The sequence below is a fragment of the Rhinoderma darwinii genome, chromosome 10 (assembly GCF_050947455.1).
Source record: "Rhinoderma darwinii isolate aRhiDar2 chromosome 10, aRhiDar2.hap1, whole genome shotgun sequence".
Taxonomy (NCBI): domain Eukaryota; kingdom Metazoa; phylum Chordata; class Amphibia; order Anura; family Rhinodermatidae; genus Rhinoderma; species Rhinoderma darwinii.
Window position 1 is genome coordinate 20971973 of NC_134696.1, and position 23017 is coordinate 20994989.

The 23017-nt window shown below is 39.3% G+C and overlaps 2 protein-coding genes across 12 annotated transcripts in view; one reads left to right on the plus strand and one right to left on the minus strand.

Annotated features, from left to right (window-relative positions):
• LOC142661847 (uncharacterized) overlaps positions 1–589 on the plus strand; it is a 7401-nt gene extending 6812 nt beyond the window's left edge. The window contains exon 2 of the mRNA XM_075839480.1: positions 1–589. This exon is cut by the window's left edge and continues 1641 nt beyond it. The gene's annotated coding sequence lies outside the window, so the exon portion shown is untranslated.
• A 2609-nt stretch (positions 590–3198) lies between these two features.
• Positions 3199–23017, minus strand: part of KCNAB2 (potassium voltage-gated channel subfamily A regulatory beta subunit 2) — a 130637-nt gene continuing 110818 nt past the window's right edge. For 7 of the 11 annotated variants that reach the window (XM_075839477.1, XM_075839474.1, XM_075839473.1 and 4 more), the window contains 7 exons: positions 17331–17375; positions 12165–12250; positions 10636–10756; positions 10423–10517; positions 9252–9372; positions 8897–8985; positions 3199–8221 (listed from right to left, as the gene is read on the minus strand). In XM_075839477.1, coding sequence (XP_075695592.1) covers positions 8132–8221; positions 8897–8985; positions 9252–9372; positions 10423–10517; positions 10636–10756; positions 12165–12250; positions 17331–17375 — 647 coding nt within the window. In that variant the 3' untranslated portion in view covers positions 3199–8131. The remainder of the gene's footprint in view (positions 8222–8896; positions 8986–9251; positions 9373–10422; positions 10518–10635; positions 10757–12164; positions 12251–17330; positions 17376–23017) is intronic. The other 4 variants (XM_075839479.1, XM_075839478.1, XM_075839471.1 and 1 more) reach the window with 1 other exon arrangement.

Consider the following 23017-nt stretch of genomic DNA (forward strand, 5'->3'; position numbering starts at 1 on the left):
TGTACAGAGATATAAAAAAAAAGACAGCATTTATTTATTTACACAAACTAAACATGAGACAGTCAGATTCAATCCACCATCCTGAATGTAAATGTTAAAGCGTGAGAAAGTGCACTTGTCTTCTATACGTGGCCGGGGCGGTCATTTCGTGGTCCAGTATTCTTGGTGACCAGAGATATCAAAATGACACTACATTCACAAAATCTCCGCCCCCGCTGGGTAGAGGCGATGGGTGCACGTCTTTCGTGGTTATAAAATGTATTGGAAAAACTGACCATGTTGTACTTGAAAACATTAATAATGCTCCAAAATTGTAATTTTAAGCCAAAACATAAAAACATTTTCAAAATAAATAGAATACAAATATTAAAGCCGTTATCTGTCCCCGAAACAAGAAAATATTGTATTATCACAAGTAGTTATTATATTTGAGTGCACCACTCCACCCGGTCAAGTGCAGAGATTACATTTTTACACACCCAAACCATGTGTAAATCGAGAGGAAAGGTTGGTAAAGTAAAAAAACAAAACCTACATTTCAATTCTACTTTTATATTTCCTGAATAAATGTCTGATCAATGGAAAAAAATAAAAAATTATAATAAAAAAATACTTTGAAATTATTTTAAAATAATTCTTATCTGTATTCTTATTGATTTTAAATATTTTTCTTGGTAGAATTATAACCCAATGCTGAGGGTATGTTCACATGCAGAGTTTTCAGGCGTATTTCAGGGCGTAAACGCCTCCAACACGCCTGAAAAAATGGTAGCTAAATGCCTTCAAACATCCGTCCTTTGAATTCAATGCGTAAAAAAAAAAAAAGGAGCACGTCACTTCTTGGGATGTTTTTGGAGCAGTTTTTCATCGTCAATGGAAAAACAGCTCCAAAAAAAAACAACAACATTTTCTCGGCTACAAAAAATGGCTGAAAATCAGAGGCTGTTTTCCCTGGAAAACATCTCCGTCATTTTCAGACGTTTCTGACTTTGCATGTGAACATACCCTAAAATTTTTGGACTCATCAAAAGACTATGATTGCATAAAAAAACCAGTAGCAAAATATACAATAGGGGTCAGCATGGTAAATACCACAGAGGGTATCGATTTTGCAAAAAACAGACACTTATACCACTATAGTATAATAGAAGTAGCAAACACTACAAGGTGTGAGTCCCATCAGGAGAATAATTATAAAATATGTAAGCCCCCCCCCAGGAGTGTTTAAAGTCCACAAATGAGAGGTTGATAATCTCGGGACTTTAGACAGTTATTTTGTGGACGTAAACGAGTATTCTACACATATGATGGGAAAGTGGGTCACAGTGAAGTTAGGTCTAGCTAAAAAAAAAAAAGGTCATGATCGATGCTGAACAAAAAGCAATACTAATAGCAAACTCCAACCAAACTCCAATTTTGGCGACAAAATCTGTACTAGCCTCGACGGTGACCAGGCACCAAATATGTTCAAAAAGAGGCAAAAAAACAACCACAGGGTCTCATTTATCAAAACTTCCTAACAGGAAAAGTGGCTTTGTTGGCCATAGCAACCAATCAGAGCTCAGCTTTAATTTTTTAAACAGCTCTGGGTGTATGAAAGCTGAGCTGTGATTGGTTGCTAAGGGCAGCAAGGCCACTTTTGATAAATGAGGCCTAGTGTATGAATGGATATACGTGGTTGTAGTTTACATTCAGCGGCTTTCGTCCCATCAGTCAGTACAGATAGAGGCACGCATGTTTAGCGTGACTGGAAGATAACCATAGTGGCAGACGGCCTGCACGGCCACGTCAACTTCCAGAGTAGTCACTTAAAACGGATCAATGGCTATTAGTCGCTTGCTCGCATTGAATACACCTTACCATTAACTCTGGCGTGTTCGTGGTACGTCACATTATAAGAATGGTTCAGAATGAAAGATAGACACGCATTTCCATGAGAGAAGAGCACTTAGTAGTAGGCCAAGCAAATTTAAGCCAAGTTTTACATTTCTTAAAACCTTCATTATTTCATTGCACCTCATTACGAAAAGTACAACCGGTCCCAGCACAGTCAATCACCCATTTAATGGATCGGTATTATAAAAAATAAGTAAAAAAAAAAATATAATTGACATGCTTTACCGTAATAGTAAAATTAGTTCATAAAGAAAAAAATATTTTATTTAGAATGTAGAACTATCAGTTATTTGGGTAAGCCTCCCCCTCCTCATATCTACACTCGACTTTGTAAGACATGTTTATGCTTCTTATACTTTGCCAGCTACTTCGGAGGACTACAGTTCCCAGCAGGTCCGCTCTGAAGATGTGTGCCTCTCCATGGCAGGGGGTAAACTATAAACCGTTCGCCTACGTTCCATGTTCATAATTTCGAGTCACCTTGGTCAGCACCTGTTACCCCAAGGATATGTGAAATCTGATATGTACTGCGTCTGATAATCAATATACGGCATTCATTACATTAAATAGAGCGTTTAATGAGATCTGTAGGTCACTGCATTTTAGGATTTATTTTTTTCCTATTATTTCCTATAATTTTATTTACCAACTTAAAAATGTCAAATGGCTTTGCACTTTCTAACACCTAGTTCACACAGAGTTTTTTTGCAGGCAGAAAAAAAACAAAACGCAAAATTTGAACTGCCAGCAGTGTTCTAACGCTTTTTTTTTTTTTGCCCGTGGCTGTCGAATCGAATGCAAGGACTGTGGGCAAAAAAACATTGCAACAAATGCTCAGAAACGAGCGCCGCAGGTTTTTTTTTTGCCTCCCATTGATTTCAATGGGAGGTCAGAGGCAGAAACCACTCAAAGAAAGAGCATCCCGCTTTTCTTTCTGCGAGCGGCCAAAAGCCGCCCAGGAAAAAACGCCTCTGCCTCCCATTGAAATCGATAAGGGGCGATGTTTGTTTTTTTTTGGCGCCGTTTCAGGACGTGATTTTCACGTTCAAAATCGGTGCCAAAAAAACTGATCTGGCCCTTAGGTTGGGTTCCCACAGTGCAGATTTTGCATGCGTTTTTAAGTCAAAACCAGGAACAGAAGAAATATATAGACAAAGGCCTTCTAGGAATCTAATCCTGGATCCAATTCTGGTTTTGGCTTACAAGATGCAGGCAAAATCTGCAGCAAATCTGCACTGTGGGAACCCGGCCTTGTAGTTCAAAATATAGCAGCAGAATTTCACAGACCGCTCTTCGTTTAAAAAAAAAAAAAAAAAAAAAAAAAGTTACATTTATTTGAACCAGATTACTTATATTCTGTTTTCATCACAATGCACTAATTATGCTGCGGCCATTCATATTAATTAACGTGCAGGTTCAATGTGCTGTCAGCAGCTGCTTCTGGACAAGTAACAATCTGGAAAGGAATTATTTTTTATTTTTTTAACCTTCATAGGAGAACTAATTATCAAATTTCCTTAGCTGTTCAAATTTATTATAATTAGAAAAGAAACCTCTAATTAATATTTCTTTGTGCTCCCATTTCATTTTAACACCAAGCAGATTATTTCCTTGTGTGATTCATAGAACGCTTCATACAGGCACCGGTTAAAATGAAAAAAAAAAAATCGAAGTTACATTTACAGCAGAAACCCAAACCCAGTGGATTTTTGTTATTATGCAATTACTTTATTAGACTACAATTTATGTAAAAGCAATAGAATTTTTTTGCTCTTTAAAAAAAAAGAAAATGATTTTTTTTTTTAATTACCAAGTTTAAATAGGAAAAAAATATCATTCACTTTTTTAAAATGTATTTTCTATATATTTTTCTGAATGGTTATTTTTATTTCGTTAGGAGGACTGTTCGTATTATTATATTATTTAATATCCCAGGCGTTGCAAAACAAAAATGCAAAAAAAAATAAGAAAAGAGATATCAGTTAGAAAAAATAATTGTGCTTGAGGATCATGTATTAAAATAGCCATACAGTATTACAAGCGGGAATATTTCTCTAATTATGCTGTATCACCTGGACAATATGTCTACAAAAATAGAACTAGTACCTAAAATTTTTATTTTAAAAAAATAAATAAAAGATCAATACATGAAAAAAAAATTCTCATTTTAACATTTTAGGATTTCTAGTCATCGTATAGAATAAAAATAAGGCCGAGTTAGTCCAAAGATAATTTTCTAATCTCAGTAGAGGAAAACAAAAAAATTCCTTGAGGATTTTGACATAAAAAAAAATAAATATATATCTGCTGGAATCTGTGGGGAAACCTGGCAGCACCTCCGCAGGGGAAATGAAGCATTACATAGTGCCCATTCATATAAATAAATGGTCTGTGTACTGCAGAATGGGTACTCCAGACTTAGATAGCCCCAAAGTGTGCCACTGTATGCCACGCAGTAAAGAGTCATGCACCGGCTGCCAAGTTAAAAAAATATATGATATAACTCACGGTATACTGTTTTTGCAGTGGTCGACTGTATAGGAAAGCACAGCAGGCGTTTTCCCGGGGTCATGCGCCAACCGTACACTGCAGTGTGAACATAGCCTTAGATATGTCATTTAAGTGAAATTGGAGGGTCTTTTAATACATTTGGCCACAAAGCACAAACCCGTCACAAAAAACTCAAGTGTCTTACACCAAGACATGGGGACGTTTGATGAGCCACGTTAGATAAGGTTTCCATAAAAGAAGATACCTGCCACTTCGTTATCGATTGAAGTTCATATCCCTTTAAAAAAATGTAAACTTCCTTGTCCAGAATTAGAGAAAAAAAAAATGTCCGCTTTCTTCTAAGAACTGCACCAAACCTGTCCACAGGTTGAGTGTGGTATTGCAGCTCAGCCACATTTACTTCAGTGAAGACGACATGCAATACCAGACACAACCCATAGAGAGCTGTGGCGCTGTTTTGGAAGAAATCAGCCATGTTCTTCTAATCCTGGAAAACTTCTTTAACTGTGAAATATGTAAAGCCACAAGGTGGACAAAGATTTAATGAGAAAAGAAAATCGGTAAAATAATGAAAAAAAAAAAAAAAAAAGGCTAGTGGAGAAATACAGGAACTGCGTTAGATCACAATTGTGCATTTTGGGTCTTAGAAGAGAACCTAAAACGAAGAGATATTTTCAAAAATCTAAAAAATACAATAACTGAAGACGTTAAAACACATAACTTCCTGCCGGGGCATATTCGGAGAACAAGAACTTTTACGGTGACACTGTGAATACTTTGTACGCCTGTAACTGGCTGTATGTGCCCTTCCCTTCAACCGGCTTTAGGCGATAACGGTGTTAAACATGGTTATAAGTGTAATATTAAAGAGGTTGTACAGAATTAGAAAAACATTGCTGCTTTCTTAAAAAAAACAGCACCATACATGTGCACAGGTTGTGTATGGTATTGCAGAAAAGTCCTATTGACTTCAATGAAACTGAGCTGCAATACCAGACAAAACCCCTGGGCAGATGTGGCGCTGTTTCTAGAAGAAGTCTTAATTCTGTACATCATGAACCTCTAAAAACAGCTACCCCTGGTGATCAGCCGATTGTCGTGGATCCGCGTTCTTGAACCCCTGGCTATTATCTTCAGGGGAACTATTATCTGGCCATACAATTAGGACCTGTTCACAATGCATTGGTGTTTCCATTGTTATGCTCAGTCAGAGAAGCAGAATAACGAAAATACCAGAAGCGCCGGTACCTTCTGACGGACACCATCGAGCCCGATATAACCCATTGACTTTGAAGGGTTGTGTCGGGTTTCCGTCATGGTGTTCCTGTTTTTACCGTAGATCGCACAGCATGCAGCGCTATTGTTTCCGGTATTTTCGATCCTATCTGTGACGACGGAGGCCTCCTATGCAGATGTCAACAGGCCCTTACCCCGCAGAGGCCGCTGCATGCCGACCAATCAAATGAATGACTGACTAGGTAATAGGCCCAATGTATGAAAAATGCTGCAGGCCATAAATGGAGGTGTTGCCGGTAGCAACCAATCTGATCACTGCTTTCATTTTCAAACCTGCTTTTTAAAAAAATAAAATAAATGAAAGCTGAAACCGGATTGGTTGCTATGAGCACTCCAGTCCTGCCCTGGTTTTACTACATGAGGCCCAATGTAGGTGACGGTTTAATGCGCCAGTCTGAAGCAACCAAGCGATCCTATTGGTTCCAAATAAATGGATCCGCAGCATTGTCATTGGTTATATCTAGAAAACGGCGGCTTCCATTGTAGTTTGGAATCAAATACACTACAAGCCCACTTGTCATTGACAAATCTAGTTCAAGTGTCTCCTGTTAGTCCAGGGAGGAAATGGTATTGTTTGTGTGATGATATATACACGATAAACAGAAAATTCAAGTCTGTGGTGTAAACGTAGCTGAATCGATATGCAAAAATGGATGATAGGAGCGCAGATAATGAGCAAATAACAGCAAATGGATATGTCAAAGGCTCCAAAAACCACACGGACACCTTCTTAGGTCGATGCTACACTGCATGTGACCCGTGTAGGGCGAGTCATGCAATAAAGTCCCCCATCCCCCACAGCCACTCTACAATAGGCAACATTAAACATTGATTGCACTGCAGCGGTCGCATGATTCTGCTGCAATCAAGCGCAACTTTTTCACAATCTGGTGTCACTTTGGCGTCAAGTTGCGGACCTTGTGCAACTTAATGCATTTCTACGGGTGCAACGGCCGAGCATATGAATTAGCTATATAGCCCCGACCTACCAGGATACAATACAATTCACATCCGTTGCGGCAGTAAAAATCTGCTTGATAGAATTTCTCATCCCTAACGGAGATGCAATGAAATAAAAATAAAATTCTAATAATACTTCCAGTAATCTAATTTTTTTTTAGATATACCTAAGGCCTCATGCACACTTCCGTTTTTTCCTTCAGGGTGCTATCCGTTTTTGTCACTGATAGCACCCTGAATCCATTCATTTCAATGGGGCCATGCACACTTCAGTTTTTTTTTAGACGGTCCGTTGCTCCTTTCCGATCCAAAGTAGAGCATGTCCTACTTTGGTCCGGGATTCCGTGACCGTGAGGCCCATGCAAGTCAATGGGGCCGTCAAAAAAACTGAAGGCACACGGAAGGCATCCGTGTGCCGTTCGTGTGTGACGGAGCCGTTGCCTAGCAACCGCCGGGTGGGCAGAAAAACATTAGAAAAATATTACACTAATCGGCAGCCACTTGTCTCTATCAATCACTGATAGAGAAAAGAGGCTGCTGATTAAAAATAAAATAAAAAGCATTTCATACGTACCCGGTCGTTGTCTTGGTGACGAGTCCCTCTTCTTCCTCCAGTCCGGCCTTCTTTTGTGACGCGGCAGCCTGTGATTGGCTGCAGTGGCCGCGGCAGCCTGTGATTGGCTGCAGTGGCGACATGGATTGAACGTCATCGCTGGAGGCCGGACAGGAGGAATGTAAGTATGAACTTTTTTTTTTTTTATTACATTAAAATTGTATTTTCCGCGCGCCGAGCATGGTACTGTCACCCTGGACAGTACCATGCTCGGCGCACAGAAATACGGAGTGCACACGGAAACCACACGGCCGCTAAAACGGGTTCACGGTCCCGTCAAAAGCGGCCGTGAAAACGTGACGTAAGTGTGCACGAGGCCTAAGACTTGTTGAGAGGTCATCTATCCTAGGTGAGGTATAGGGTTTAATTCTAAAGGAATTAAGAACTTCTCAAGAAAGAAAAAGAAAAAAAATCCAAAAAATTCCAGTTCTCAAAAGACAACATTAAGAAATTAATAAACCGGGGTGTGCATATTTAGGCAACATAGAAAACCAGAGAAACGCACTGCGGCAACAGCTCAAGCTTCCAGCGGTTAAGGAAAAACAGAGCCCGAGTTCACAAAGATGAACAGACTGAACACAAAAGGTGATGTTGAGATTTTTTGTTTCCATTACTACAAACAGCGCTCATTCTGTGACTACGTTATTGTGCGGCTAAAGAAGTTAGCGTAGAATTGAATACATTAAGCGTATGGTTTCTCACATTAATACTTTTGAACAGTTTCCTGACGGTATCCGGAAAATGTTGTTTCCTTAGGTGTAACCGCACTCCACTTGGATTCGGTAAAGCTTAAAGCAGGCAAGTCGAAGAACCGAAGCAGAGCTGTGACAGTCCGGGAATTTGAGGCCTCCGGAATTAGGACCGATAGTCTTTTTTACTATATGGCTTGTTGCCCAAAATACTATCTACCTCATGAATAATGGAAGAGGATAACTTTGGAAGGACCTGTAAGGGGAAAGGATGAGGTATTCGTTATTAGGACGATATTAGTCAGTTCTACAGTACTCTGGACTTCAAAAAGTTCTTGAGTTTTATTTAATTAAAAAAAGAAGAAGAATGGAATAACCGCAGAAGAGAAAAAAACTAAATGGTTCTCCTTAGGCCTCCTTCACACTACATTTATGGTCACCATTTCACTTCTATACGACGAGAAAAGCTCAGACTATAATGGGATCCATTAAACGGATAAGTCAAACATTCACGACTATCTCATAAACGTGTCTCGTCTATGTTGGTGACTAATGCCGCTTTCAGGCATCCGTCACCCATAGGCTATTACGGCATCCGTTTATGTGAAAGGGGCCTTAGGAGTTTTACCCTTCCTGAAATATAATTCTAAAACAAAAAAAAACAGCTTGTAAACACATGTGAATGAATCCAAACTAAAAAGGATATATTTTTTCTCCAGAAACAGCGACACTCTTGTCCATGGGTTGGGTCTGGTATTGCAGCTCAACGAATTGAAGCGAATGGGACAGAACTGCAATACCAGACCCAACCCATTAACAAGAGTGGCACTTTTTTGGGGGGCAGGGAATAAAAAAAAGTTAACTTTTTTTTTCCCTTTCTCAAATCTCATACAATCCCTATAATGTGTTAACCGTTTCCAAGCATACAAACCTGTATTGCGCCAATATTCTCTAGTAGCTGGTCGGCATTTGATGCACCTAACAACACTGAACTGACACCTTCATTCCTCAGACACCAGGCTGCAAAACAATTTAGAGATATTTTAGGTCAGACTTAGTGGTATGTTTCTTTAAAAAAAAAAAAAAAAAAAAGCAAGACCTGATGGACCCAATAACCGACTCGCAGTCCCCATCTGCCCTGAAGGACACATATGTCCTATACAGATCAAGAATCCTAATATTCTATGGGGCTGATCCTGCAGGCCATACAAGTCTGGGAAGGTCTTGTTCAAGGACAACTGATATATCCGACACTGTGCCGCTGTGATTATACATTATGTACTCACCGATGGCTAACTGGGGAAGTGTGCAGCCCAGACGCTCGGCAATGGCTTGAAGCTCTTTCAGTTTTGCTTGCTGTCGTCGTCCTTCTTCACTCAGGATCTTGTCTTTCAACCACTGATAACCCTTAAAAAACAAGAGGAGCAGTTTTTCCAGAGCAAATAAACAGGATCTCAAATGTCAATGGGGCAGATTTGCTAACACGGCGGCGTTTTGCTAGACCACGACCCTTTCCTGTAAAGCAACGCACCCTTTCCAAGCTTTGCGCAAAAATGGCTAAAACGATAAATGTGGCGCACGGCATATACGAGAGAATTCTGACTCAATTTGAATGGTGTTTCGTTTGCGGATTTAACTGTATATGGACAATGTAGTGGGAAGTCTCCCACTTGGAACCCCCACCCCGTCTATTAGCTACAGTGTAGGAGTCGCTGAAAAGAAAGGGTCCCACTCTGGCAAACTCAACATTACCATTTGAATGGCCTTTATATATTTCCCCTACACGGGCTCGGGGGTTTCAGCAGTTACATCCACAGCGATCAGCTAATTGCCGGGGGGACTACTTCCTTCCCGAGAAGATAGTACATTAACAAACAACTATGAATTAAGCAGCATTTTCACTAAAATATAAGCCTTTGAGTTAAGTGCGGAGCTAGGGTGAGGGCTGGAGAAGCATTAGCCAAAGCATTAGCCCTGAGGGTGCAATGGGGGGTTCCAACTAGCCAGTCTGCCTTGGCCAGGGTATTTAGATACAACTCTAGGGTAGCAAACTGGATCTTTGCCACGGGTGAAGGAAAGCCTGGCTACGACGGTCTTGAGTTGTTCTACTCTGGCAAGTTGTTTTTGGTTTAGCCCTTTTCGTAATATAGTTTTTTGAAAAAGCAGTCTCAAAGAATATCGCCACCATTACAACTCCCACATGGGTCATCACCCAACATTCTTAGAGAGAGTCTTGAATGGCTAATATGCATTCGTTTTGAATAATATTTTAGTTATGAACTACAGGTTTATCTGGAATTGATGGGTGACACTAGGAGCTATAATGCTGCCCATAGGGGTTGTCACTCAACTTTTCACAGAAACAGACATAAAACTTAGAAACAACTAGTAGAATCTCAGAACATAAAAAAAACACGTTGATACTGAAACACAATATCTAGAACTTTCCTTACTGACCTTAAGGGATGCTCTAGAATATGGTGGAATTCCACCATCATACTTTCCCGATACTATTCCACAAGCAAGCGGTGACCACGTCATAGCGCCCACACCTGGAAGTGTAGGAAACCAAGAACCCAATGAAACAGACCCATCTAAAACCCTACTGTTCAATTTGACACTATATAATAAACATTGGAGGTAAAAACTACTTTATGGTTATGAACTTACCAATTTTATGAAACAGTTCCGGGAGTTGGACTTCAACTTTTTCTCTTTGAAACATGTGATACTCTGCTTGTTCACAGATTGGAGGAATCAAATTGAATTGTCGTGCTACAGAGTAGGCTTCCTACAAGAGATGAGTGCGCAAATCAAACATGGGAAACAGCCCCACGAAGATATTAAAAAAAAAAAAAAAAATCAAAAAGATCTAAAAACTAAATTTAAAAACGACATAAAAGGTGATCTGTAAAAGGGCTGTTATTTTGCCACATGTATTGTACAATTATTTCAGAAGGACAGAAAAGTTCTCAGTTCCTTAGAAAGAATGATTAGTAATTAAAGGGTTATCTTTAAAAACCCACAGACCGGTGTAATATGGGTGCAGAAGGTGCACAGATAACAATGGAAAAATGCACAGTACAGTGAATATGCACCAGGCTATAAATCTGAAAGACTCGGCAGAATACAGTAATATACCCTGTGCATATTGCGTCTTCCTATTCCTCTGCTCCATGGTATGGATAAATGCTCGTTCAACTCCAAAAATAATTAATCTCGAATACCTCTGCAAGCGTCTAGCTGTAATAAGACCCTGTCCACACAACTTAACGTCAAATGTTTTTCCCTTATTTTGTTTACAGTTGCAACTAATATGAACATTTTATTTTTAGCCAAAAGCCCATTTTCATTCTAATGTTTCACAAGCCGTCTGTCTGAGCAGCTCAGTCAAATGCCCATGAGATATAATCGCCCCGTTCCATTTTTTTTTTTCATGATTTTGTGTTCCATTTTTTTTTCATTTCTTATTTTTACATGGATAACAAAAAAAAGAAAATAATACTCTATATAGTGAATCATTTATAGAAATATTCTATATGCGTACGTGGACACCCCTTACAATTAGTGGGTTTCGGAATGTCCACTTGGGCATTTTTTGTTTATTTTTGTTAAAACTGAAATAACAGATATAAAATTGTATATTGGTTACGAATACTTGTTTTGTCTATGGTACTAAAAAATCATTGGTTTCCGACTGATGGAAATTTTCTTTTTCGGTCTTCGATATACAGAAAAATACATGTGGGGCAAACCAAAATTTCCTTTTGGATACGAATACTTTTACATAAGTAATACAAAAAATAAATAAAATCAGAATGCTCCTTGTATCGTTGCTAAATAAAATGGTCTTGATAGTTTGAGTCCACAAGTTCTGGTAAATGAAAATCTGAATACTACAACATACATGGACATTGTAGGTAATTTTTGAGGACAAGTTTTGTTTTTTTTTGCAGTTGGTGCTACAGGGGAAACTTATGGCTGGCCACAACTTCAGAAGCTGGATCCCCCTTATTTCAAAAAGGGTTATGTCGGAACAACTTTCTAAAATTCCATTTGACTAAAGACAAGGGCTTGTTGGTACACCTGGTACACAGGGGCAACATAAAACACACACACACACACACACACACACACACACACACACACACACATATATATGGTTAACGAGTGACTAAGTTATAAGAAATACAAATTACCATTATTTCCATAGAGCTCCAACGTGAGGTCCCCCAATACATTGCCATCCCTTGGTTAATCACATGGGTCATGGCTCGGACTGTCTCTGTGGAGAAAGTAATGGAGGGAAGAGAGGAGAAGTAAAGTCTCCATCAAGACTATAAAAGACAACTCATACCATGCAGGAAGCTAAATCTACAACACCGAAAAGGGAAAGAATGCTGCAAGGACATCTTGCAAGCAGTGTAAATCATTCATGTCCATTTGATAAGTCACTTGCGGAAAATGCTGGCCCCAAACAGTTTTGTAGTTGTTACCTTTCCCGATCTTGAGAAAGATGAAAATATTAAAGAGAAATACAAAAACTTTGACAAGAAAACCAGAAAAATAAGCAAATCCTGGGCTATAATTAACAAAAATAAGTTCTTTATCATCTTTACAAAAAGACTCCGTTGCGTTTTCTATCTCGAAGGTTCTAATCTGGAATTGTTGAAAATGATTCGCCTTGACTTCCTAGAAGGACATTACACAGATACTTGGAATTCAAAGGCAATAGTAGAGTGACACAAGAGGAAAAAAAAAGTTGCCGGACTAAAGTAATGTGACAAACAAAAACTTCATGCTCACATGTTTTTCACATTAAAGGGGTATGCCCAGCACAGAAATTGATGGCATATCCCTAGGATACCATCACTTTCTGAACAGTGGGGGGTTTTACGGTGAATAGGGCTGCACAGCCGGTAGCCGGTAATATTGCCTGCACAGCCGGTGGACCGGGAGCACTGCTATGAAAGACTAACGCTTGAGGAGCCCCTTCAATCTTCGGATCGGTGAGGTTTCTGGCAGTCGGACACCCACCGATTAAGAAAGTGATGGCATATCTTAGTGATATGACATTACTTTCAATAATGCTAGCCCTTTTACAATGAGCCAAATAAGTATTAGTAATTCCTATTTAGACCAAGCTGTGAAAGTCTAGCCACTGCAGGTTTACTATTTCACTCCAATTCCTATTATATTAGGATAGGAGGCAAAAACGTACAACCAACCAGAAAGATATTATATATAAAAATAAATGGATGACCATATTTAGTAAAAAAGGCAGCATTGGTCTATAAAAATATGAATAAAACAATTAATACAAAATTTAAAAGAAAAAATAATTTCTAAAAGTCTTATGATAAGACCATTGTGTGTAAAGAAAATATGTGCAAAATTAATTGTTCTCAACATTAGGGCCTCAAAATATATATATATAAAAAAAAAGAAGCAATATAATATAGCGGCTTGGAGACCCGGTCTCCATTTTAAGAGGCCCGAGCAGAAGTTAACATAATACGTTGACCTAATAAACACAGGACAGTTGTAATTTTGCAGATGGACGCCAAGACACTTCACCCCAAAAATGGCAATATTTTCTATTCTCATTAAAATATATTCCCAAACATGTAAATAAAAAGACGTAACATGAAAAAATTACTAGACATTTTGAAAGTGCCGTATAACAGGTCATCAAACTAATATAACAGAACCTTCCTCCGACTGCCACAATTAACCATGGAAGACCCATAGTTCTACAGTAGAACTTTTAATACGAATATCCATAGAGCTGTAAAAATGAGCAGAAGGGACTTGTATTTCCGCCCATCATTGGAGATAAAGTTGCCCAGAGGTTAAATGGCCTTTTGCCCCCAAACAAAATGAATCAAAAATGTACACAAAGGACAATGAATTGTAACATTTTTGGAAATTTGTGTGAAATTATTGTTCCATCCCTTCAAGTTTTGTTAGTAGTTGTGGAATGTTGCATCTCAGGCTGATGGTTGATGGTATGATGTTTTTCATGGATATAACGGGTTAATATCTCAGTCATCTGAGTAACACCAACTCATCAGGACACAATGGAGCAGATTTACTAAGCGGTCTAAGCTTTGGATAGCCCAAACTCAGACGATAGTCAGAAGATCCGCCAAATCAGTAAAAATAGTGCATGCGGTTTGATAAATTTGGCGCATCTTGCTAGATATTTTCTCTTCCTTATACCCCCACTTGGTTGTCCAAGCTTTCGCCAGTTTTTTGTGCCAAAATGTTTTAAGCCACGCCCCCACAAGACCACATCCTCTTTCCGTCCAAACCATGCCCCATTTAAGGGCAAGGCGCAAACATGTCTAAATCGGTTAATAAATGCGGAGCACAACATGTGCGCTAGAATTCGGTCTCAATTTGAGCCTGAATTTTGGCTAATTTTGAATACTAAATCTTCCCCAATGACTGCAGAGATTTCCATGCCTAGTTTGAGAAATGTTAGGCCGCAGGATTTTTACACATTGAGTCAGGTCTGAACACTATCATACCGGTTTAGATTTATGCTCCTGTTCTTAGATGCAATTCTAAAGTAGATACTATACTAAAAAAATGTTTGACTGTTTTAGTTTGCCTGTGATTGCAAAGGCTTAAAATCCGGGATATTTCAGCCTAAAACTTTTATCACTAAAAGATGATAAATGCTGGATCAGTGGGGGTACAACTGCTGGGACCCCCACCGCTCGCTAAAACAACCCTCCTTTCCAAGCGACACAACCGTGGCAAGAAGTTTAATTGTCAAGCATACACGTGGCCACTCCATTCAAAGTCTATGGTACACACTAAAATAGTAGAGCGTGTGGGGGGTCCAGCAGTCGGACCCCTACAAATGATAAATGTTTCAGGCTAGAATGCCCAGCACTGGTTCACAGGGCAATTTTTCATGTTTTCCAATAAAAAGATATTTAGCTTTATTTTGGTATTGACCTCTTTAAAATGAAGACAAAGATATTATGGCAACATTTTGAACAAATATCTCTGTCCATTTCACTGGATCAAAACAGTCCTATGTGATAGTAATCAAGGTTTAAATAAAACTAAAAAAAATCTGTAAAAGATTTCGCTTAAGGACCACAAAATATATCTCAGAACGTTGTCATGTTTTAATTTTTTTTTAAACTAAAAGCCCAACTTGAGTTTGGGACCAAAATCAATTAGTTGAAGCAGAGCGTGGCTACAAAGAGTGTCTCTCTCTTTAGAGGACCCATCACATCGGCAGCACTTCACTGGGCACCATGTAGTGCTCTATTTGCCCTGTAGTGGCGCTGCAGGGAAATTGTATACTTGCTGTTGGGTAATCACTGATCGGAACATCTTATGATCAAGTCAACCTTCTAACACAAAAAGAACGGTCTAAAGTGGACAACCGTTTAATTCAGTGGCTATTAGAAGATCATAAATACATTTTTTCAATTTTAGACATTTACAGGTTAGGCGAAGTTCACACTAGCGTTCGTATACGTTTGCCTCTCTTCCATCAGAGGAAGAGAGGATCAAAAGATTAAACGGAAAGCAACGGTTCTGTTAGAATTACAATGGTAATTATTTTGTTTCAGTTGCTTTCCGTTTGTCTCCATTCGCGAGGTTTCCTTTTTTTTTTTGGAAGGAAGCAAAACTGCAGTCTGCATAACTTTGGTTTCCGTGAAGAAAACGGGAACCTAGCGAACGGAGACAAACAGAAAGCAACTGAAACAAAAGAATTACCATTAAAACCAATGGTAATTCTAACAGAACCGTTGCTTTCCGTTTAATCTTTCGATCCTCACTAACGCTAGTGTGAACTTAGCCTTACTGGTGCCTTTATTGAGAAGTATCAGTAGCTCACAAAAAAGGAAACGTAAAAGTAAATAATTTCGGAACATTTACAGAATATTAGGGTTGCATGTAATAGCTTCGATCTATGAACGATGACATAACAAGCATTTTGTAATCTTGTACCATTTTCCAAAAACATTCCAGCTTAAAATAAAGTGGGTTACCCTGACAAGTTTTTGTTAAACTTAAATGTGCAAAATATTATGTATCCGGATTAATGTGATGTCACAAAAGGTGCTATGGATGCATGAGGACAAACCGTCCTCCCTGTACAGTGCTTACAAGGGGCATACTGCAAAGTGCAATTGTGACTTTTGAAGTGTTTCTAAAAGTAGAAAATTTCACCAAAAAATTATAAAAATTGTCATTTGTTCTCTTTAAACTTTCATATCTTTTTTTTTTTTCAAATTATAAATTCAGAATTACAAATTTTAAGTCATAAGTGACCGATTTCGGAATTAAAAAAATAAAATAAATCACAATAAATGCAACTTAAAAATGTGTGGGTTTATACGGGTTTCCACATGTTTTAATTGTATACAGTATTTCAAATTTGGATCTTAAAAGGTGAGATTTTAGAAACACTTTAGAGAAATAAGGCATCAACTGTCTCCGTCATGCAAACCTTTTTTTTTTTTTTTACAACCTAGGCCCATGCCAAGAGGAGCAAACCTTCCATTAAAATCATGAGATATGATCATGCGCTGCCTTAAAACATCGAGCCAACGAGCATCTTAGTACAGAGGAAGAAAGAGACCCTTAAAAGTGCACTGATGCATAAGAGCACTAGACTATTGGGTATCAAATAGATCACACAAGCAAAATTAACATACTACAACTGGGCAAAGGGACAAGCATAAAAAAAATAATTTTCTTTTCTATTGGTTCTATGCAAAAATCAGATTTCAAAAGTATTTTTGAATTTGATATACGGTAGTTTTTTTTTTCTCTTTTTGGTAATTTCAATAATATTAAAAACATCAGAATTTGAAATTTATTTTACATAATTTATTTATTTTTAATTGCCCAGCTATAGAACTGATCTCTTCAAGAAAATATTAAAACTCTTTATTTCTTGAAGGTGAAGCAGCATCATCGAGTATTCTCCTCACATTACAGAAGTTTTGGCAACGGTAATGTGCTCCGGTACCGGTAAAAGACCACCCAAACTAAAAAAACACCAATGATGCAGAAGAACAGCTTCAAATGAGACACCAATCAGATTATACCATGCAGAAAATAAGAAATCCCAACAACAAGAGTAATGATATGGAACACAAATCAGGGCAAAACAGGGTAAGGGACAATAATTACAGGGTTTAGAAAAAGACTGGATTTTACTTGCAAGATGTTCTTAAAGGGTATTTTTTTATGCATTTTATGGATATTTTTTTCCTTTGGGGATTGGGGAGGAAACACTTGTATGGTAAAGATAAAAATACATTATCTGTCCCATAAAATGCCTTTTGGACACGGAATTCAATATGGAGATTGCGGGTACTTTGTACCTTCTATGATGAATGTTCTCGACCTGGAAGAACTAAATGGGTCTCCTGGTAATGAAAGAAAGATTTAGAAAGACCAGAGTTTACAACTGAAAGTTCATGACATAGTTTGACAAGAGGGCGCAGGGCACAGAACTTAAAAATGATCATCCGATGGTGACAAAAACTGCACGGTTTTTCTTTTTGAGAAATTATTTAAAATGTTACCCCTTGAATGCCTTTCTTTTTTGTAAATTAGAACGTCCTGTTTTTTTTTTCTGATAAATGATCTTTTAAAAACAGAAATACAGGAATATTTTAAATACTAGGTGACGTGCGGGCAAACAACATTATAAACAAAAAGCCAAACACAATTTTAATACATTCAATGGTTCCATTCACCTGCAACATTAACAACCCATCAATAAATGAAATGATTTCCAAATATATATGTCGTATCTTAGGTCATGTGAATACTAGTTTATTCAAACTAAATAACTTTACATTCTTGTTGTAAATGAAAGACATTAATACAAAAAAAAAATCTCTATAGTCAAATCTAAAAAAAATATATAAATACTTAAAAATTTTATTTACAAATTTTACCAGGTAACTACACTAGATTCAATTAAAAGCATGTTTAACATTATACATAATTAAAATTCAAATCTCTTAAAAAAAAAATAAAATTTTTTTTTTCTGTACAGTCAAATAAAAAAAATATATTTGGAGAGAACATTAGATTTTAAACTAACAGGTAACTACTCTAAAGTCCACCTTTGAATTAAATATGTTTTGAACATTTTACACAATTCAAAATAAAATATACAAATAAAACTGAAATAATAAAATAAATAGTGTTCTAGCCACAAAATAAAATAAAATTTTGCACTAAAAAGTCGTTAATAAAAAAGAACTTAAATGTATTTCATTTTTAAATGGCATTCATATTGGTATTGAAATTTATGCTTCAGGTTTAATATAGGAGACTGTTTATATACAGAATTTAGAACATTTTAAAGCAAAAACAAAATCATATTTTTTTTATATTGGTCAAAATAAAACTTCAGTCCTCTAACTATTCCACCAACAATAGACAGACCGTGTAGGAAAAACCAAATCTTGCATTTATATTTTGAATGAAATCATGGAATCACTTTCATTATTACCACATAGCATAGAACTACTTTTTAATGTAATCATGTATGTTTAAGAACCGGCCAGTCAGAAAAACAACAAGTGACCACCCTCCCGTCCCAAAAAATTATGAAATACATAACTAAATTGAAACAAAAATATAGAGAAAAAGAAAAGAAACAAATACACAGATTTCTTTTTTCAAATACTGGGTATATATACAGGGTGGGCCATTTATATGGATACACCTAAATAAAATGGGAATGGTTGGTGATATTAACTTCCTGTTTGTGGCACATTAGTATATGGGAGGGGGGAAACTTTTCAAGCTGGGTGTTGACCATGGCGGCCATTTTTAAGTCGGCCATTTTGTATCTAACTTAAGTTTTTTCAATGGGAAGAGGGTCATGTGACATATCAAACTTATCGAGAATTTCACAAGAAAAACAATGGTGTGCTTGGTTTTAACGTTACTTTATTCTTTCATGAGTTATTTACAAGTTTCTCACCACTTATAAAAAGTGTTCAAAGTACTGCCCATTGTGTTGGATTGTCAATGCAACCCTCTTCTCCCACTCTTCACACACTGATAGCAACACCGCAGAAGAAATGTCTCCCGATCTGACCCCCTTAGACTTTTATCTTTGGGGTCATCTGAAGGCAATTGTCTATGCTGTGAAGATACGAGATGTGCAGCAACTGAAACTACGGATACTGGAAGCCTGTGCTAGCATTTCTTCTGCGGTGTTGCTATCAGTGTGTGAAGAGTGGGAGAAGAGGGTTGCATTGACAATCCAACACAATGGGCAGCACTTTGAACACTTTTTATAAGTGGTCAGAAGCTTGTAAATAACTCATGAAAGAATAAAGTAACGTTAAAACCAAGCACACCATTGTTTTTCTTGTGAAATTCTCGATAAGTTTGATGTGTCACATGACCCTCTTCCCATTGAAAAAACAAAAGTTAGATACAAAATTTCCGACTTCAAAATGGCCGCCATGGTCAACACCCAGCTTGAAAAGTTTCCCCCCTCCCATACACTAATGTGCCACAAACAGGAAATTAATATCAGCAACCATTCCCATTTTATTTAGGTGTATCCATATAAATGGCCCACCCTGTATATATTTATTTATTCTTTTTTTTTTTTTTTTTTTCTTATTCAAAAATTTTTATTGAGTTTTAGAACACAAAATTACAAAACATATGGGAGAGAAGGCCTCCACCCATAACTAAAAGAACAAACAAGGTCAGTGGACCAAAGCAAAAACATACAGAAAAAAAAAGGGAAAAATCAATAATGTGCATCACATCTTGACATGAAACAGAATTATCAGTGTACAACAGTAGCATGAATAATCATAAAGGCATAATCATCAAAAGGTACAATGAGATCACTTAACTCAAACAGAGAAGGAGAGGCACATAGCCCTAGTCAGGGGGAAAGAAAGTACAGAAAAAGGCCCCACGAGAGGGAAGGATAGGGGGGAGGGGAGAGGACAGGAGGGATCCTGGACTCCAGTTCCAGCGTATTATGAGTAAAAAATCAGCAGCGAGCAAGAGCCGTAGTATGTTTCACAGGGGCATAGGCCGACTCAGGCTACAACCGTGAGGTAGGAAGGCGAAGAAAGAAACACTATCCAAGGAGACCATGTAGACGTGTATTTTACCACAGCTGCCGGGGAGTGAGCCACCAAGTGTTCCATTCGCTGTATCAAGGCAACTTCCCGAAACCACTCATCTAATGTTGGGGGCATTGCCGTTTTCCACCTGCGCGGGATCACTGACTTTGCCGCCTGAAGCAGATGTCTAGTTAGGGAGCTTTTATAAATGTGTAATGGCATCGGGAACATGAATAAGAGAGCTGCCTCCGGAGAGTTGGGGACAGAGACTCCAGTTACCTCCAATATCAATTTAAGTACCGCATCCCAAAAACTCCTCAACAAGGGGCAACTCCACCAAACATGAGACATGGAACCTCCCACAGCACCACAGCGCCAACAATTATCAGGCACAGACGGATACCATTTATGAAGCGCAGCCGGGACCCGATACCATCTAGAGACAATTTTATAACTAGTTTCCTGGGCCCTAACGGCTATAGAGGCTTTTTGTGAGAGGGAGAAACACCGCTTCCATTGTGTATCAGTAAATGTAGTATGTAATTCTCTCTCCCAGGCCCCGCAGAAGGAGGGGAGTTGTTGGGAACGCAGCGAAAGGAGTAATTTATATATTGTGGATATGGTATGTGTAGGGGGCTGGGAGGAGACACATAGGCGCTCAAAGTCCGTCAACGACCTGTGAAGATGTGCGCGTCGGTTTACCACTCCATAAAAATGTTTTAACTGGGCATACTCATATATATGGCGAGTGAGGGGCACGGCATCGGGGCAGATGGAGGTTAGAGGGAGAAGAGAGGAAGCGGAGAGGACCTGGGCAAAATACATGGGGTTGGTGGACTGCCTGCCTAGGAAGGAGCGACCAGCCTTACCAGCAGGAAAGGCTGGATTATCTGTGATAGGAGTTAAAGGACCCAGGGGGTCTACAAGCGTACTTCCAGGCCCTAAGGACCTCAACGCCATGAGAGTATGGTAAACAACAAAGGAGGCTTGAGTCGGTCTATTCCCGGGCAGGATCCACGGCAGGGATGATAGGGTACTGGGACATAGTTGTTGAGCTAAACGAACCCATAGTTTTGATTCACGGTTATGAAAGAAATCTAAAACCCGTGCGTGATTTGATGCCAAATAGTAGAGCCGACAATCCGGCAGACCAACCCCACCCGTACCCCTGGAACGAGTCAGAAGAGCCCGGCTCAGACGTGGGCGACCAGTCGGCCAAATGAAGGAGCCGAAGCATCGCTGAAGCCGCAACCAATAGGAAGATGGGATAGAGATGGGGATCGTCTGCAGGAGATAAAGCAAGCGGGGGAGGAGGGACATCTTAATAATATTGATACGGCCAAACCAGGAAAACTCAGTCTTATGCCAGGAATTAAGGTCAGTGCGAAACTTGGCCAGTAGGGGGATAAAATTATTTGTAAACAATTGTGTAAGGTCCCCACTTATACGGGCACCCAAATATGTAATACCTCTAGAGGGCCATGAAAAGGGGAAATTACTTTGGAGAAGCGACACTAATGGGCCCGGGAGAGAAACATTTAGCGCCTCAGACTTAGAGAAATTGATTTTGAAATTAGACCATGTTCCAAAACGAGACAGCTCGGACATCAGTGAAGGGAGAGAGACATGAGGGTCTGTGAGATAGACCAATAGGTCATCAGCGAATGCCGAGCACTTGTATTCCTTCCCTCCAATGTTAATACCCTTAATATCTGAGTTGTTCCGAATGGAGGCCATGAGATGTTCCATAACCAGGACATACAACAGGGGGGATAGGGGACAGCCCTGTCGTGTGCCATTGTAAATAGGGAAAGGTGCCGAAAGGGAGCCATTTATTTTTATTTGGGCCGAGGGTGTACGATACAATGCCATAATTTTTGCCAAGAAAGATGGTCCTATTCCCACATGTCGAAGGGTTTGGTAAAGGGCAGACCACGATATTCTGTCGAACGCCTTTTCAGCATCCAGGGACAGGATCATGAGCGGGATTCGGTTAGCCTGGGCGTGGTGAATGATATCAAAAGTTTTAAGGGTGTTGTCACGGGCCTCCCGACCAGGCACAAACCCCACCTGATCCGGGTGAATTAGATCTGGCAGGTATTTATTCAGTCTATTGGCGAGCAATTTGGCGTAAATTTTTAAGTCTACATTGAGCAGGGAGATGGGACGATAACTGGAGCAGAGTTGAGGGTCTTTACCCGGCTTAGGGATAACCGCGACATGAGCCAAGGTGGAGCTAGGGGGAAACAGGACCTCCGGGGAAATAGAGTTGAAAGCTGACAACAGAAGCGGTAGCAACCGGTCCGCCAACACCTTATAAAACTTGACAGTGTAACCATCCGGGCCAGGACTCTTTCCCCCAGGAAGATCAGATATAACCATGAGGAGCTCCGCGGGAGTGAAGTCCGTATCAAGTTCCTCAGCCATCTCCCCAGACAACGGTGTGAAGGGAGATGAGAAAGAGTCCCGTCCCGGCGGATGGGAGGGGGCGGGGGTGGGAGGGTTAAGGTTGTAAAGCTCAGAGAAAAAGCTATGGAAGCACTCCGCTATCTCTGGGGTCGTGTGAACAACTTGGCCAGAAGGGGCCTTAGTATTTGGGATGTGTGACTGGGCAATTCTGGTTTTTAAAGCTCTGGCCAACATACGTCCGCTCTTATTGCCAAACTCGTAGAATTTACTGCGACAGACTTGAAGAGCGCGCTGCTGGGCAGAGTCCAACAGCCGTCTGGCGTCCTGTCGGGCAATCTGTAACTCACGTAAAATCGGGAGAGACAGCGCACGTTTGTGAGCCAGTTCAAGAGCACTAATTTTTTGGAGAGCAATTTTAAGGGAGTGGGCCCTTTCCCTCTTAAGGCGCGCCCCGTGTTTTATGAGGACCCCCCTGAGAACACATTTAAGAGCTTCCCAACGAACCAAGGGGGATGTGTCGTCCTGGGCATGATCAATAGTGA